Genomic DNA, 14,578 nt, shown 5'->3' with positions numbered 1-14,578 from the left:
AACAGTAGAATTCCTTCTTTAAAATGTTAGTCTCTATTATTTCTTCTGAAAAAAATGCATCTTTCTATCTCCAAATGTTGAGAAATGACCAATTTTCTCAGCTATTCGTTTGTTCAGGAACTGGTGACAATTTAACATCTACAAAATGGTCCACATTTAAATGCTTTATGGCTATATTCTTTATATCCTTCCCCTAATAAATCTGCCTAGAATGAAATGGGCATTCTTTTAAACAGGACATTTAAGAACAAAAGCAATGAATTCAGCATTCAGCATAGTTCCTTTTTTGGCTGAATGACTATATTGATTTCAGTGTAGAATTTTCTAAGTTGTAGGATCCGACTTTTTTTTTATTTAGTAGTCAAACATTTCTCTTCTGGCTTTTGTTTCCTCGAGTGCAATAGCCCTCTCAAGTCACTATGCCTATCAATTCAACAAATTCAGTAAATACTGACCACGTATCAACTTTGGGGAAGACTGCATTGAACCAAGTGCTACATGAAAAAAAATGATGAAAAGATATGGCCCTTGATCTCCCTAGCCATATGTCTTAATGGGGAATAAGACAGAGAAAAAAAACCTCTACAGTAGGTCAGGATAAGACACATACCATTACAGATGTATAAAGTGCTCCCAGAGTTTGAAGGAGAGATTATCTGTAAACAACAGCACAAAACAACTCGATGAAGTAGGAGGTAGAATATAAACGGGGATCCAAGCTTTAGACTTTGTTTTATGGAGTTACTGGGGAAGTCCTTTCAGCAAGGGAGAGCAAGGTCAGACAGAAAGCTTCAGAAACAGGAAATGGCCATTTGTTTGGGGATCTACAGCTCATTCGGTAATCCAAAGACGCATCAAACAACAGAGAAGGAAGAGATTCACAGTTTGAGCACTTAATATTCTCATCTGAAAAGTGAGAAAACTACGGCACTAAGAGATGAACTGACTTATCCAAAGTCTCAAAGCTTCTAAATGGTTGAGCCAAGATGAAAAGCATCTCTTGTGATATCCAGGCCCTGTCCAAACCTTCTAGATCATATTAAAATGTAGGACAAATGCAAGGAACTATGATATGACTGATAGGAACCTCTTATACCTAATATTTAATTACTCATAGATGTCAAACTGTTGAAAACACATGATGTCAAATACAAATCAGAAATTGAATTTCCTGTTTGAGGTAATTCAACAGAAGAAAAAGAAATCAGCCCTAGTATATTGAATACAAACTGAGGAAATCTTGGTTTTAAAAAAAATAGACTAGTGTAGCTTTATGTCTGAATTGAAAATGTTTCTGAATTATTTCAATCTAAAGCAGGGAGGTTCTTCTTAATGGAGAAAATTGCTGATTAAATTGCTGACGAGAAATTGCACTTAAAGATTCAGCAGCCAGAGAATATAAACACAGGGGATAAACACGTCTGCCTGCATCAATCAAAGACAGCTGCAGTCTACCCCGAGAAAGGTGAGCAATTATTTATGAAATTATGTCTTCTTCAGTGATTCTATGTTGCAATCCTAAGAGAAATTGAATGCGGAAAGCAGACAATGTCATGGTCCCAATTAACTAAGGAGTCACATGCATTTTCAAAATCAAGGGATTTTACTTATACACTATTTAACCTCATCATCCTAAAAAAATTTTTTAGCTTTAAAAAATAATAATAGTTAAATAGGCCAGCATGATCTTGAAGCACTGTGTATGTGTGTGTGTGTGTGGTGTGTGTGTGTGTGTGTGTTTTAAAGATGGGCGTCTGATTCTGCCAAGTACACACTAACACAAATCTAAAGAGACAAGAGGTGATGCCAAGAAGCATTTTGCATAGGGCTCTTTTGGAGCTTTTGTTGTTTTACTAGATCAGCTTCTAGGTTAGTGATGCTAGGGCTCTCATTGCCTTTGGGCACTGGCTGATTTTTTATTTTTTTCTTATGCACGGAGTGTTTTTTTCTCTTGGGGTAGCCCTGGGCCACCAAGACACTGCTTAATTATGGACAAGATTCAAGGATCTGTGGACAAAAGCCCTATATCCCTGGAGGATGAATCATCTATTTGGTAGCTCAGTATTGCAAACCTCTCAGACCAAAGGAATGTGCCCATACATAACTTAATGCTTAAGTTATGCTTAAAAGTATTAGGAACACTCACAGTCTCTTTGCCCAGGTCATTTAATTGTGAGGCCCACTGGGCAGACCACATGCCTTCAGGGGCAGCTCAGAAGACTGAGGTCCAGAAAAATCCCCTCGCAGTGGCTAGGATATTCCAAAGTGAATTTTGGAGGGTTCTGAAAAGGATTTCCAGCCCCTTCCTAAGTTGATGACAACCACTAAGTGGTCCATGCTATTTAGGTACAGATCCAGGTTTCTTTGATCCAGCAGATATCTCTGGGAGTGATAACAGTATGAGCCATTAGAGTTTTTGATGGTAACTGGTATATTTTAATGGCAATTGGGAGGGGAAAGAAATTAGGGAGACTGGTCAAGTATAGATAAAGTATCATTAAGACCAGAAACTCTGAAGCCAAATAAACTGGGTTCAAGTCTCAGATTTACTCCCTATGTGACCCTGGGTAAGCTGTGCCTCAGTTTTTCCCATCTTTAAAATAGCAGCGTTAATATCACCTGCTTCCACGTATTGCTATGGGGGTGGAATACAAGCAAAATGCTTAGAACCGTGTCTGGCAGAGAGTAAATGGCATAAAAGTAAGTATTGATATATGCTCCTATTGTTATGGAAGCATTCTGAAGGAAAAGCTTGGGGCTGCATTCTTTCCCCAGGACCTTACCGCTACTTCTTGGATGAATTCCACTCTGGGCTTAGTTGGACTTGAAATTGTTTCTGAGGTAAACCTGTCTGAGGCAAAAGCATTTTCCAAGAACCTCATCACCTCATTTCCCCATTAGCATTGTCAGCTCTAACTACTGAGATCCTTGGCCCAGGCATGACAGTTAGACCTCCTCCTTGCTTTCATCATTCCTTCCAGCATCCCACAAGGAAGACTCCCATTCTCTTGTATTGCTCTCCTACATCGGCTAGATCATGGGGTTGGGTATCCTCTCTAAAGAGCACGCCCTTGTTCTGCATCATGGCCCTATCTGAAGGCTCCGCCCTGCTCTCGCTAGCCCTCCCACTTAAATGACCTGGACCCATCTAAACAGACCTCTGGGGTAAAAACTGCTGTTGGCCTGAGTCTCGAGTTCCCCTGTCTGTCTGAAGAACAGAAACAACTCCTGTCTGAAGTAGTTCTTACCAGTGGTTCTCAGGTGAAAGTGTTGAGAAATTCTGATGAAGTAAATAACACAGACCTAGATGAAGGTTATAAGTAAGAACAAGAATGGACATTATTCACACATTGCCCACCGTGTGATACAATGTTAAACTCTCAAGGTCTCCAGAAGAATCTTGAGGTAGTGAAATACTTCTCCCTGCTGATCCAACCAGATGACCCTGACGGTTTATTTGCAAGTTGCCAACTAATCAGTAGCTTACTTAAGGAAAGGAAAACAACATTCACTCATTTCAAGTTATCTGAGTTTTACTTTTTCCCCTTCCTCTTCTTTCTCTTATACAAATTCTGTTTTTGACTTTGTTAGATGAAAGCAATGTGTTATAGGTTTCTCTTGCACACAAGTAAATGGTGTTGCTAATATTTAGCAGTATACCCCTGAGTTACTGTTAGATAATAGGCATAAATACTACTGGGGATTGTCCTTAAAAAGTCATGACCCCAGGTCCAACCTCCAGGATTTCTCACTGAACAGGTCAATCTCTGATAAAGCCCAGGAATCTGTATTTTTAACAATAGGCAGGTGAATATAATGCAGGAGGTCCTTTGCCTGCTGTGGTTTGTTTTTTTTTTTGGTTTTTAAACTTTTTTTTTTTTTTGGCTGCATTGGGTCTTTGTTGCTGCCCGTGGGCTTTCTCTAGCAGAGGCTAGCGAGTGGGAGCTATTCTTCGCTGCGGTGCGCAGGCTTCTCATTGCAGTGGCTTCTCTTGTTGCGGAGCACGGGCTCTAGGTGCGCGGGCTCAGTAGTTGTGGTGCTCGGACTCAGTTGCTCTGGGACATGTTGGATCTTCCCCGACCAGAGCTCGAACCCTTATCCCCTGCATTGGCAGGCAGATTCTTAACCACTGCGCCACCAGGGAAGCCCCGCCCACTCTGCTTTGAGTGACCCAAGGATGTTCCCTGGAGCATGTCCCCAGCGTCCTGGCCTGAGAGCATCCTCATAACCCAGGTGTAGGCTCAATTTTCCTTCTGAGCTACTAGAAGGAGTCTTGCTAAGGCAGAAACCAGTCTGAGGCCACAGTGTGGGGCTCTGAGCAGGAAGGCAAGCAATAAACAGCAGGAAAAGAACCTGACAAGAGTCATGGTTTTATTTAAGAAATTTAGCAGAACCTATAGGCCTTGGTCTTGCCAGGCCTTCTGGAAACCTCCTTGTCATATCCTCTGAGATCTCTTCAGTTATTCTGGGTGTAGCTCAACTCCTAAATGCCTTTGAAGGATCTGTGTGTTCCAGAGGTTCAATGTCCTGCCTCCCCCCAACTCTGGCCAGGTGGCTTCTAGTCACCACACACCCAGAAGTTCTGTTCAAATTCAACATGCTTGGAGGTGGGCAGTCACAGGCTGAAGGCTCACCCATTCCCCACAGCAAATGAAAGATCCAGACTCCTGGGTTCTCTTCCCTGCCCATCCCCTTTGCTTCTCTGTCCTACCCACTCCTTGTCAGTTTCTGCTTTCACAGGAATAAAAAGGAGAGAAAATAAAGTCCTTAGCTAGTGCGTTTGCTAGATTTTACTGAAAAAAAACTTATTTTCAATAGGCTAAACAAAAAGTGTAAGCTCTCCTAAAATAAAGTAACATTTGCTCCATGTTTCCCAGGACAGCTTAGTTCTTGGGAAGTGAATATCCCTGACCATCTCAGACATGAATCCAAGAACTTCATCCAAGACTTAGTAAATGGATTCAAGTGGCATTTGGAAGTCAAGGTCACAAAGTCCCTAACCTGAAGTCACACACTTGAGATAGATGAGAGGCTCCACAGACAAGTTTGGGTATCTGGTTTCTTGGTCCACAACTGATTAATGGTGTGATAATACAATACAATAAGGAAAAGCATGAAAGGAGGATAGGAAAGAAGGGCAGGGTGCATCAATAGAGCTACCTGGAAGAAAGAGACGAGGCAGGAAAACCACGAGAAACAGACAGAAGAATTTAAGTGAACTTAAATGGTAGATCTGCAGAGGGTTAGTCAGCTATACAACCTCAAATAGCCCTCCTGAGGACACCCCAGTAACACAGTTAATCTATCAATGCTGCCCTGCTACTAAAGATGACAGGACAATCATAGCCACCCCTGTGTGAGGCATCCCCTATTCAGGTCACCTTGATGGACACTTCTTGTGCGTTAGCACATAGCACACACACAGTGATGATCACAACCGTGACTCTGAATCATAAAGACGGCTAAGTGATATTAGCATACCCTTCCTTTTTCCTAAAAGTGGGATACTATAAACATACAGAAATGTGTTTTAAGAGATTTCCTTGCAAAATCATTGTTTTTTCAATTTAAAATCATTTTTTAATTAAATTGGTAAGAGTAAGTTGGATCAGTTGCTTCACCAGCAATGCCTAATATTTTAGGCATCGCTGGACCTCAAGTTACATGAAAACTGAGACAGGTATGTGTGTGAGGGCATGGAGGGCATGCGGTAATTTTTTGGTTTTATTTTGTTTGTTTGATGGTTGTTTTGGGTTATTGTCTTCGTGTTTGTTTTTTTTTTGCTGCTGTTGTTTCTTAAGAAAGTGAATGGAAAGGCAAAGTTTACATCTGATTCCCAACTGTGTTTCATCAGTCCTATAGGACACATTTCTATCTATAATTGTAAAAATGTAACATAACATCTCCAAGTCTTAAATAGGAGTCTTTTTAAAGGGCTGAAAGATTTAACAGCAGAAAATTGTGTATCTCCATTAATGTGGACTATTATTGAGTATGATGAAGGTCTTTGGCAATGCCAACCCACAATTTATATATATATATATGTATGGCAATACCAGATGAGTGAGCTTGCATCTCTTTTTCCTTTGAGCCTTCTTTGGCCCTACTGTGTTTTGGTGCTTCTTCTCTGGTTCTCTGTGTACCTTTGTATGTGCTTCATATGTTGGCGCCTATACTTGTTTATATGTCCATTTGACCTTATGTGTGCATTGTGTGTGTGTGTGTATTTTTCTTGGTGCCTCTGTTTTTTAATTAGTCTTTTCTCTTTGATGTTTCATGTTTCTTTCTTTTTTTTTAATTTTCTCTTTACATTTTTCCACTTTTAACTTTTCTATCACATTCTCTCTCTCAAGTATATTATAACATTTAATTATATCCTTCATTATGCCTTGTACATTTTCATAGAAACATACATTCACGCATTTACATTAAATAGAGGCTAAACTTTATTTTTAAAATATTTCTTATCTGACGGGATGAAAGAGTTTTTCTCACTTGATTCTGGCTAATAATTTCTATGAATCATGGCTCTTGATTTATAATTTCATGGCCCATCATGAAATCTTTAGGTATTCTAAAGATTCCAATCAAAGGATATATAAAATAAAAATGTGTAAAAGGAAGATAAAAATTATAGGTAGAAAATTATCATTTGAGTCTCCAAATTCACCACAAAACATATTTGTACTTCACCTACTTCTCATATAGACACAGAAATTTACAGCAATAAAATACAACTTAATCACTTCTTACATGCCTTATGTCCTCTATCTCTCTGCACAAATTTAAAAAATATTAATAATAACCAATTCAAATAAATTTATTATCATTAGTATACTCATATACAGTTAAACAACATAATAATGTCACATCAACTAGGAAAAACATGCTTCCTAGAACAATTACTATGGAGGCTGTATTTAGAAAATGGTGAAGCAAAATGAAATTGATTCATGGTCTACCACTATTGTCTTATTTTATCTCTTTCCTATTTTGCAATCCCCATCAATAATTATAAGCCTTTAAGATATGAAATTATTTAATTAGGTGTATCTTTTATAGGTTATTAAAAATAAAAGTTGAAGGGATAAATTTTATTTGACATAGGTTTTTCAATTAAAGTGGAAATATTATATTTGCTTTGAACTGAATACCAGAAAACTCGAAAAATTGACATTTCCAGTAAACCTAGAGGGGTATGGAGCACAGAAATACCAGTCTTACTTTTATCTCTGAAATGTTAAAAAAAAATGCCAAATGTGACTCAGGGGTCATGAATGTTATACTACTTCCTGTCACTTATCTTGTCCCTTTGTTATCAGCAGGTATCTACGAATCCTATCTGTCAAGAGTGAAGTGGATGGTTGTATCACTGAGTGTACTGCAGCAGTAATTGTAGGTTAACTTTCAATTATCAACAATTTTGGATCTACATTTTGGATTACAGGAAGATTCTGAGAACCCCTATGATTTTGTCAACATCAGATAGTGTTTTTCTATTTTCTTCCAGAGTCAAAAGTAAATGGCATTGGATTATTCATTAGAAACACTATGTGCATTTTTCCTCCCTTCCATTTGTGTAAAGTAAAATATTGGAATTCATGTAACCCAGGGCATGACCTTCCTCTGAAGGGTTGATACACAGTTAATAGCCCATGGGAAGGAATTTAATCCTTGGATCCCTAAAAAGCTATAAAGAGCCTAGATCACTTCTCCATGTACAAGCTTGGTTTTAGAAGCACACAAAGCTCATTTTGGAGTCGAATGGAGAAGTCTGTGACATATAGCACATAGAGTGATTCTAACAGATGGATTTTTCTTGAAATAACTTCATTAGTTAATCACTTTTTTTACATATACTTTTTCTAGCTAACTGGTATAGCTGCCAGCTGGAGCTGCTAAGAATCCTCCAAAGAAACTGGTAGGTAGGGAGAATATTGGCTAATTTCACCAATTCTTGGATGAAACTTCTACTAATTTCATACTAACCATCACGTATTTTGAGAGTAAAATCTTTTCCTTTATTTTTTTTTTCAACTTTTTCCAAAAACCTTACTTATCTGTGTTTAAACCAAATCAATCATATGGAAAAAACTTTCAATTTTAATAAATTGTCTAGATCAGAGTTTCCCATACTTGACACTATTGACATTGTGGATGAGATAATCCTTTTTTTTTCTGTTCTTTGCTTTTGTTTTTTTTAATTTTTGTAGCAGGTTGTCCTGTGCATTGTAGGCTGTTGAGGAGCATCCCTGGTCTCTACCCACTTGATGTCAGTAGCATCCCCAGTTGTGACAACCAAAGATGTCTCCAGACATTACTGAATGTCCCTGGGGGCAAAATCACCCCAGCTGAGAATCACCACTCTAGAAATAGGAGGTTCCTAGTTTTAATTCAATTTTTTAAATAATTTTTAAAATATTTTAGTGTATTCATGTATGTATTTAATTCAAGATATGTCTAAAATATGAGAAGTTTTTGCCTTTCAGTCAGGTAAATGAAATGTTTTTATTGGGGAGGGAGGGAGTAGAATTATTGAAGTGGTTAATGCTTTCATAAATCTCTCTGGTTAAAGAGAAAAAAAGACAAGATAAATGGCTTTCAACTACCAATGAATATTAATTATCTAAGGAGTGTCATCATCATCTTCATCAGACATGTTGAAGAGTTCTTTTCCTTTAAAGAAGGTCCTCAATGTAACTGTATGAGTAGAATAATAAAATCCTGTGGTGGGATCATTTGAGATGTAAGTGATTAATTTTCAGCTTAGATGCCCTAAGGCATTTTTAAATAAAGGAAAGCAGTGTAATTTATTGAAATGAACATTGAGAAAACTGGGATCTGTTTTGACTTTACGGTATCATTAGGCAATGATTTGGGGCTCACAAAAGGATTAGCCATTCAGATAGAGACATTCCCTGGCCTTTGAAATTCAGGGGTAAATATAATGTTCCCCTCCTACTTATGACTTAGTGATCTTTCTGTAATTTATATATTGATGGATATAGGAAGAGTACCATGGGAATAAGATGCTAATTACCAAGGGTTTTAAAAGGGAAATAGTGAGCCTATTCTAGTTTAGCAGGAAAGTAAGAATGTAACAACATGAAGTATGTGGAAAGAATCATTCATTGTTTTTTAAAAAAGTAATGATTCTATTCGAATTGCTTTCTTTGCAGCAAAGGCTTTCTAATACAGATTTGCTCAAGCAGGCTCTTAATACAAGATAATTTTAACACTTAACCAATTCCATGTTTGAATGTATAATTTCCCCCCCAAATCGAGACATGTACCTAAAAATTTTATAGTGATCTGTTTTCTTTGTTAGATTTCCCACAGCCCCTGAAGAATTTAGATCTTACACTTTATTTTAAATTTAAAACTGATTCTTTTTAATGTTATATTGTGCAGACCATCACTTTTCGTCCTCTCAGAATGCATTATCTCCTATTTTTTTTTTTTTGGTGTCTTAAAAGTATGACACAAATTTATTACTTTACTAGAAGGCAGAAGTCTGAAATGGGTTTCACTTGCCTAAAATGAAGCCTGTAGGCCGGGCTGCCATTCCTTCTGAAAGCTCTAGGGGAGCATCTGTTCCCTTGACTATTCAATCTTCTAGAGGTTTCCTGATTTCTTGGCTCATGGCCCCCTCCTCCATCTTCAAAACCCGAAGGGGCAGCATCTTCATCTCTCTGACTCAGACTGCCCTGCCTCTGTCTTTCACTTTTAAGGACCCATGAGAACGCACTGTTTCCTTGGATATGGCAAAAGCGAAATCACACATCTTCAGATTTCAACTCAAAGGACCAAATATCACTACTACGTGCCTTATCTGTACATCATGGGGTTCACTGCCCTCAAGTCACAAACGAAAGCGTCTGTGCACTTACTTTCTGCAGGTTCTTTAGGGCGGCGGCCGCTGGACGACTTCCTCAGCAGGCTGCGTCCCGAGGTAAAGAGGCTGGTTAGTTCCTCCAAAGGACTCGTGGGTGTTCTGGACCGGGAACCGCTCGGAGCCGACCCGTAGGTATTGACCGAGGCATTGACCATCTTGCTCCCATCTTGCGACACCGGTCTGGGGGTCAAATGAGGCACTGATGGAGAGCTCCTGGAGAGGCTGCCTGAATGCACGGCATCGTAGGGCGGGGGCCTTTTGAGGCTGAGCGGGGTCAGGGACCTGCCCATGCTAACGGGTGACGGAGAGGCGGAGTGACTTTTGGGGTAGCCGTGAGGAGACTGCGTTCGGTATAGAGTGGAAGGCGGGGGAGGGGACGAGGAGAGAACCGCGGCAGCAGGAACGGGTCCCAGGGCTCCGGCCTGGTCTTTCTCCAGTTTAGGGTGGCCGGAGGCCTGGGACGGCAAGGAGGATGGTGACGCCCCGGCTTGCTGTTTCATATAAGACACGTTTTCCAACACAGGAAGCTTTGTGACCTCCAGGGGGGTGAGCGGAGACTCATCAGAGTTGGGGGAGCACTGCACAGGGGCCGGGGGGAACACCAGCAGCGGGGGTCTATGAGAAAGCAGGTTGGGAAAGGGCGGAGGAATGTCACAGAGCAAACCCTTCGGGGTACATGGCACTGAGGACTTGGCCGAGTCCAAGTCAGGCACCGTGGGAGTAGCACACTGCGAAGAACAACTGTGATGGTCAAGGTCACACTTTGAGTCTTGGCCTAAGTCGTCAAAAATGGGGTATTTCATTTCTTCGTAGACGGCCTCACTCTGGTCGTCGTCATCTTTCCGGAAGTCTCTGAGAATGTTCCCCACCATCTCAATATACACGGGTTCCTCCTCCTCGGGGCCCCCTGAGGGGCTGCTGACCTGGGAGAGGGAGGGGTCCCGAGGGAGTGAGGTCCTCCGGGGCACATGTTTCTTGACATACGTTTCGTCAAAAGAAGTGCTGAGCTGAGTGTTTGGATTCCGTTTTGGTTTTGGAGGAGGAATCTTCTTTGAATATTCATCACTGTGGGGTCTCGGCTTGGCTGGCACTAAAAGAAGGAGGAGAAAAAAGAAAACATAAAACAGATGAGTACAATAGGAAAGCTTTCAAATATGACTTTCAGGTGGATTTACTGCTCTAAACATTTGAGGGGAGGGGTAATGCTGCGTTTCAAGCTGGAGACGTAGACTACAAATCCAACAAAAGTCAAACATTTCCATATTTAGAAAAATATGATGCAAGAACAGTAGTAATATGTATCTTCAAACTAATGTAAATAATCCAACACGGATAAATGCATTAAGACCAGGACTTACTCATCCCTCTGTCTTAGAATTCCTAAATAGAAACTTCAGATGACACAACTGCATAAAAACAATCACACATTTCATAAAAATCAACTTCTAAGAATTCAGCAACAAAGAAACTTAGGGGAAAAAATCTAGAGTTTCTATTAGTACAAATGGTTACAAAAATACCATGGGGACTGAGCCCTTTAAATGATGTGGCTATTACACATGATCACATCTTGCTTTTATTTGGGGTAAAAATGTTCCAGCCTGCTAGACTTAATCTCTGTCTTGGTTCAGATAAATAACTTTTATACAGATGGGTCTGATTCTTCAGGGGAAATTGATGTGAACATTTTATGAGGCTAGACAAGTTAATCTCCAAATCTCCAGGTATTGTTGATTATGGTGTATTTGTTTTAGTTCATAAGATCTCTTATGATATCCCAAATGTTGTCTTGGAATGAATTTATTGCCCTGACACATCAGAACCCCCTAGAGAGTTTTACAAGAGAATAATCCAGAGAATGATGTGTAAGCTTCAAGAATAACTTCTGGAAACTCACAACAGATATGCATACAAGTACACCCCACAGCCCCCCTTGTAATGGAACATAAACTTCTGACTCCATCTAGTAGGTTGGAACAGGCTGGCAACGTGTCTGTGACTGCAATCAATTGTTTAGCGTGCAGGGAAAGTACTGGAGTCTTGATATTATCTCATTGTGCTGATATATGATTACAATGATTATCATTTTTATGCAATGTGGCAGAATGTAGTTGCTTGTGGTAAGTGGTAGCATATAATGTAAGTTGACGGTATAGCTTATAGGTGTACACCTATGAGAAAAGAACAGGCTTCTCTATAATTTGTAGCTTGAAGGGAGGGGAGGTCTCAAGGCACAAACCAGGAAACACCCCAAATTTTCTGGGTTTTTTTTTCAACTAGCAAAACTTATGACATAGGAGCTTTTCTAAAACTTACTATTGGAGAAGCAAGTGCTTAGAGATTAGTTAGGTGGCTGCTTTATGCATCCATCATGCCTTCAGAGAAAGAGAACCCATCAAATATTCTAGCAGTGGCTATATCTTTTGCTTCTCTAGGTTATTCCTGCTTTCAAATATTCTACTCCATTGTACCCATGGTGATGGTTTCACTCACTACAATCAAGCAGCTTGTTGAAGGGAAGTTTCTTAATGTATGTCAACTTTTCCTTAACTTATAATAGGAAAAAACTAGATGCCATTTTACAGGGGGACGATACAGCAGTAGAGCCTTTTAGTGTCAAAAGGGAAAAGCCTAGGGACATAATGGAATGAAAACTATCCAGATAATTCTTTAGGCAGGACCCAAAGTGACCAATAGCTCTTCTCTATATCTCCTACCGGTCATACATTTTTATTGGTTTTGAAATCTACCATGCATGTTAATTTTCATATGATTCAAATAGATCACCAGACTACATACAAAAATTGGAGCCCAAATAAAGTAAACCCATAAATTAATGAGTGAGATTGACTTAGAACTGGAGGGACTTTGAAAGAGCCAGGACTTAGAACAAAAGTCCATCCAGATTACTCTTCTGAAGCTTGTTTCCTGCCATGCTCCACCTCAGTGTGTCATCCTAGGCTAAGTAACTCACACTCTAGGAATATCTGCCACTGACTATTGAGTTCTAGGAGCTGGATGGTGTGAGAAGTAGCAAGGTGTTCTGTAAATGGAGAGTTAACCAAAAGCTAGGAATGAATGTGTGTCCATGAGATGGATAACTTTATTATATGCTTAAAATCATACTTAGAATAAGATTTTCATTTTTCTCTGGTTCCTAAATTATAATTCACTGCCGTTTTCTTTGACCCTTCCCTAAACATAGACTTGGGTTGTTGTACAGACAGAAATAACAGGACAGGCAGAGCCCAAGCCTAGGTAGAAACACTGCATTGAGGGAAGACCATAACCCAGGATTCCCGGGAAGCTAGAGATCAGTGGTAGAGCTGAGAGTGACATGATATTCAGGGAAGCAGCAGCCTCTTCCCTGGAACCAACATCCCTCTTCCCACATAGATTGGAAGGTGGCCTTTGGAATAGGCAAGACCAATGTCTGGGTTGCACTCAGAATATGCAACTTTGTTTGCCAAAAGATCAGAAAAAAATGAAATAAAGACCCGCCATATCTATGAAATGTGGAAGAAAGAAAAAGGTTCTATTCTAGAACACAACATAGTTAGAATTAAGGTAACTATTCATTATGAAGAAATTGTGATAATTTATTTGAACTGTTAGGACAACTTCAGTACCAAACCAAGTACAGGTATTATCTGACGAGTGGGATTAAGTATAATATGTGACCCTTATGATGACTCTGAGGTAATCGAAATTGACAGTTGCTATGGACTGAACTGTGTCCCCTCCACAAATTCATATGTTGAAGTCCTAACCCCCAATGTGATGTTATTTGGAGGTAGATCCTTTGAGAGATAATTGGGTCATGAGGTCATGAGGGCTGGGTCCTCATGATGGATGAGATTAGTGCCCTTATAAGAGGAGTCACTGGGGTATCTTCGTTGTCTTATTCTCTCCACCATGTGAGGACATAGTGAGAAGGTTGCCATCTGCAAGGCAGTAAGAGAATTCTCCCCAGAAACTGACTATGTTGGCACCTTGATCTTGGACTTCTGGCCTCAAGAACTATGAGAAAATATATGTCTGTTGTTTAAGCCACCCAGTCTGTGGAATTTTGTTATGTCAGCTTGAGATGACATAGACAAGAGAATACTGACTGAGCCCTATGTAAAGACCCTACAAAGCTAACTCCTGAGCACCCACTTTTTCATCCTCTGGAACTGTAATACTTTAATAAGCTTTGCTACTTGAAGAATTAATTTAACTCTTTCCCAGTCTTTTCAATGTAACCAGCACCTTCCCTTGCCCGGTACCTCCTCACCCCTGAAGCCACATCACAGAAAGCATATTACAGGTGAATACAGAGATGCTGATCCCAGGTACACCCAGGAGCATCCTTCCACCACACTGGCTGTTATTCTGATTCTTCTTAATCTGATGCTCCAACTTCTGATTCGTGCCAAGGCACGTGCCATATTATTTAATTAGACCCATTTTCTAAATGCTCTTTGTTTTCTGTAGTTGTTTGCTTTGGCATATAGACTCCCTGCTCCACTAGGTTTTGTATGTTCTGCTGCCCACCATCAGAAGCAGTTCTCCAGCCAACCTTGCCCAGCAAATCCTTCATTATCTGGGCAAGCTTCTTCCCTCTCCCCTTCCCTGTGTGGTGAAAAGAGCCTAATGCAGGCAGATTCATATTATTCAAACACATTTTGTTTCCTGCTCCTC

General features: G+C 39.9%; 1 protein-coding gene across 1 annotated transcript in view; it reads right to left on the bottom strand.

Moving 5' to 3' along the window:
* The window catches only part of NYAP2 (neuronal tyrosine-phosphorylated phosphoinositide-3-kinase adaptor 2), a gene marked incomplete at both ends in the record, with an annotated part of 244,552 nt that overhangs the window by 98,295 nt on the left and 131,679 nt on the right, over positions 1-14,578 (bottom strand). The window contains one exon of the mRNA XM_082841248.1: positions 9,891-10,985. Within this exon, the coding sequence (XP_082697374.1) occupies positions 9,891-10,985 (1,095 nt within the window). The remainder of the gene's footprint in view (positions 1-9,890; positions 10,986-14,578) is intronic.

This window comes from Leucopleurus acutus (assembly GCF_964270905.1).
Source record: "Leucopleurus acutus genome assembly, chromosome: 6".
NCBI lineage: Eukaryota > Metazoa > Chordata > Mammalia > Artiodactyla > Delphinidae > Leucopleurus > Leucopleurus acutus.
The sequence above is the reverse complement of the archived record's forward strand: the minus strand, read 5'-3'. Positions and strand labels throughout refer to the sequence as shown.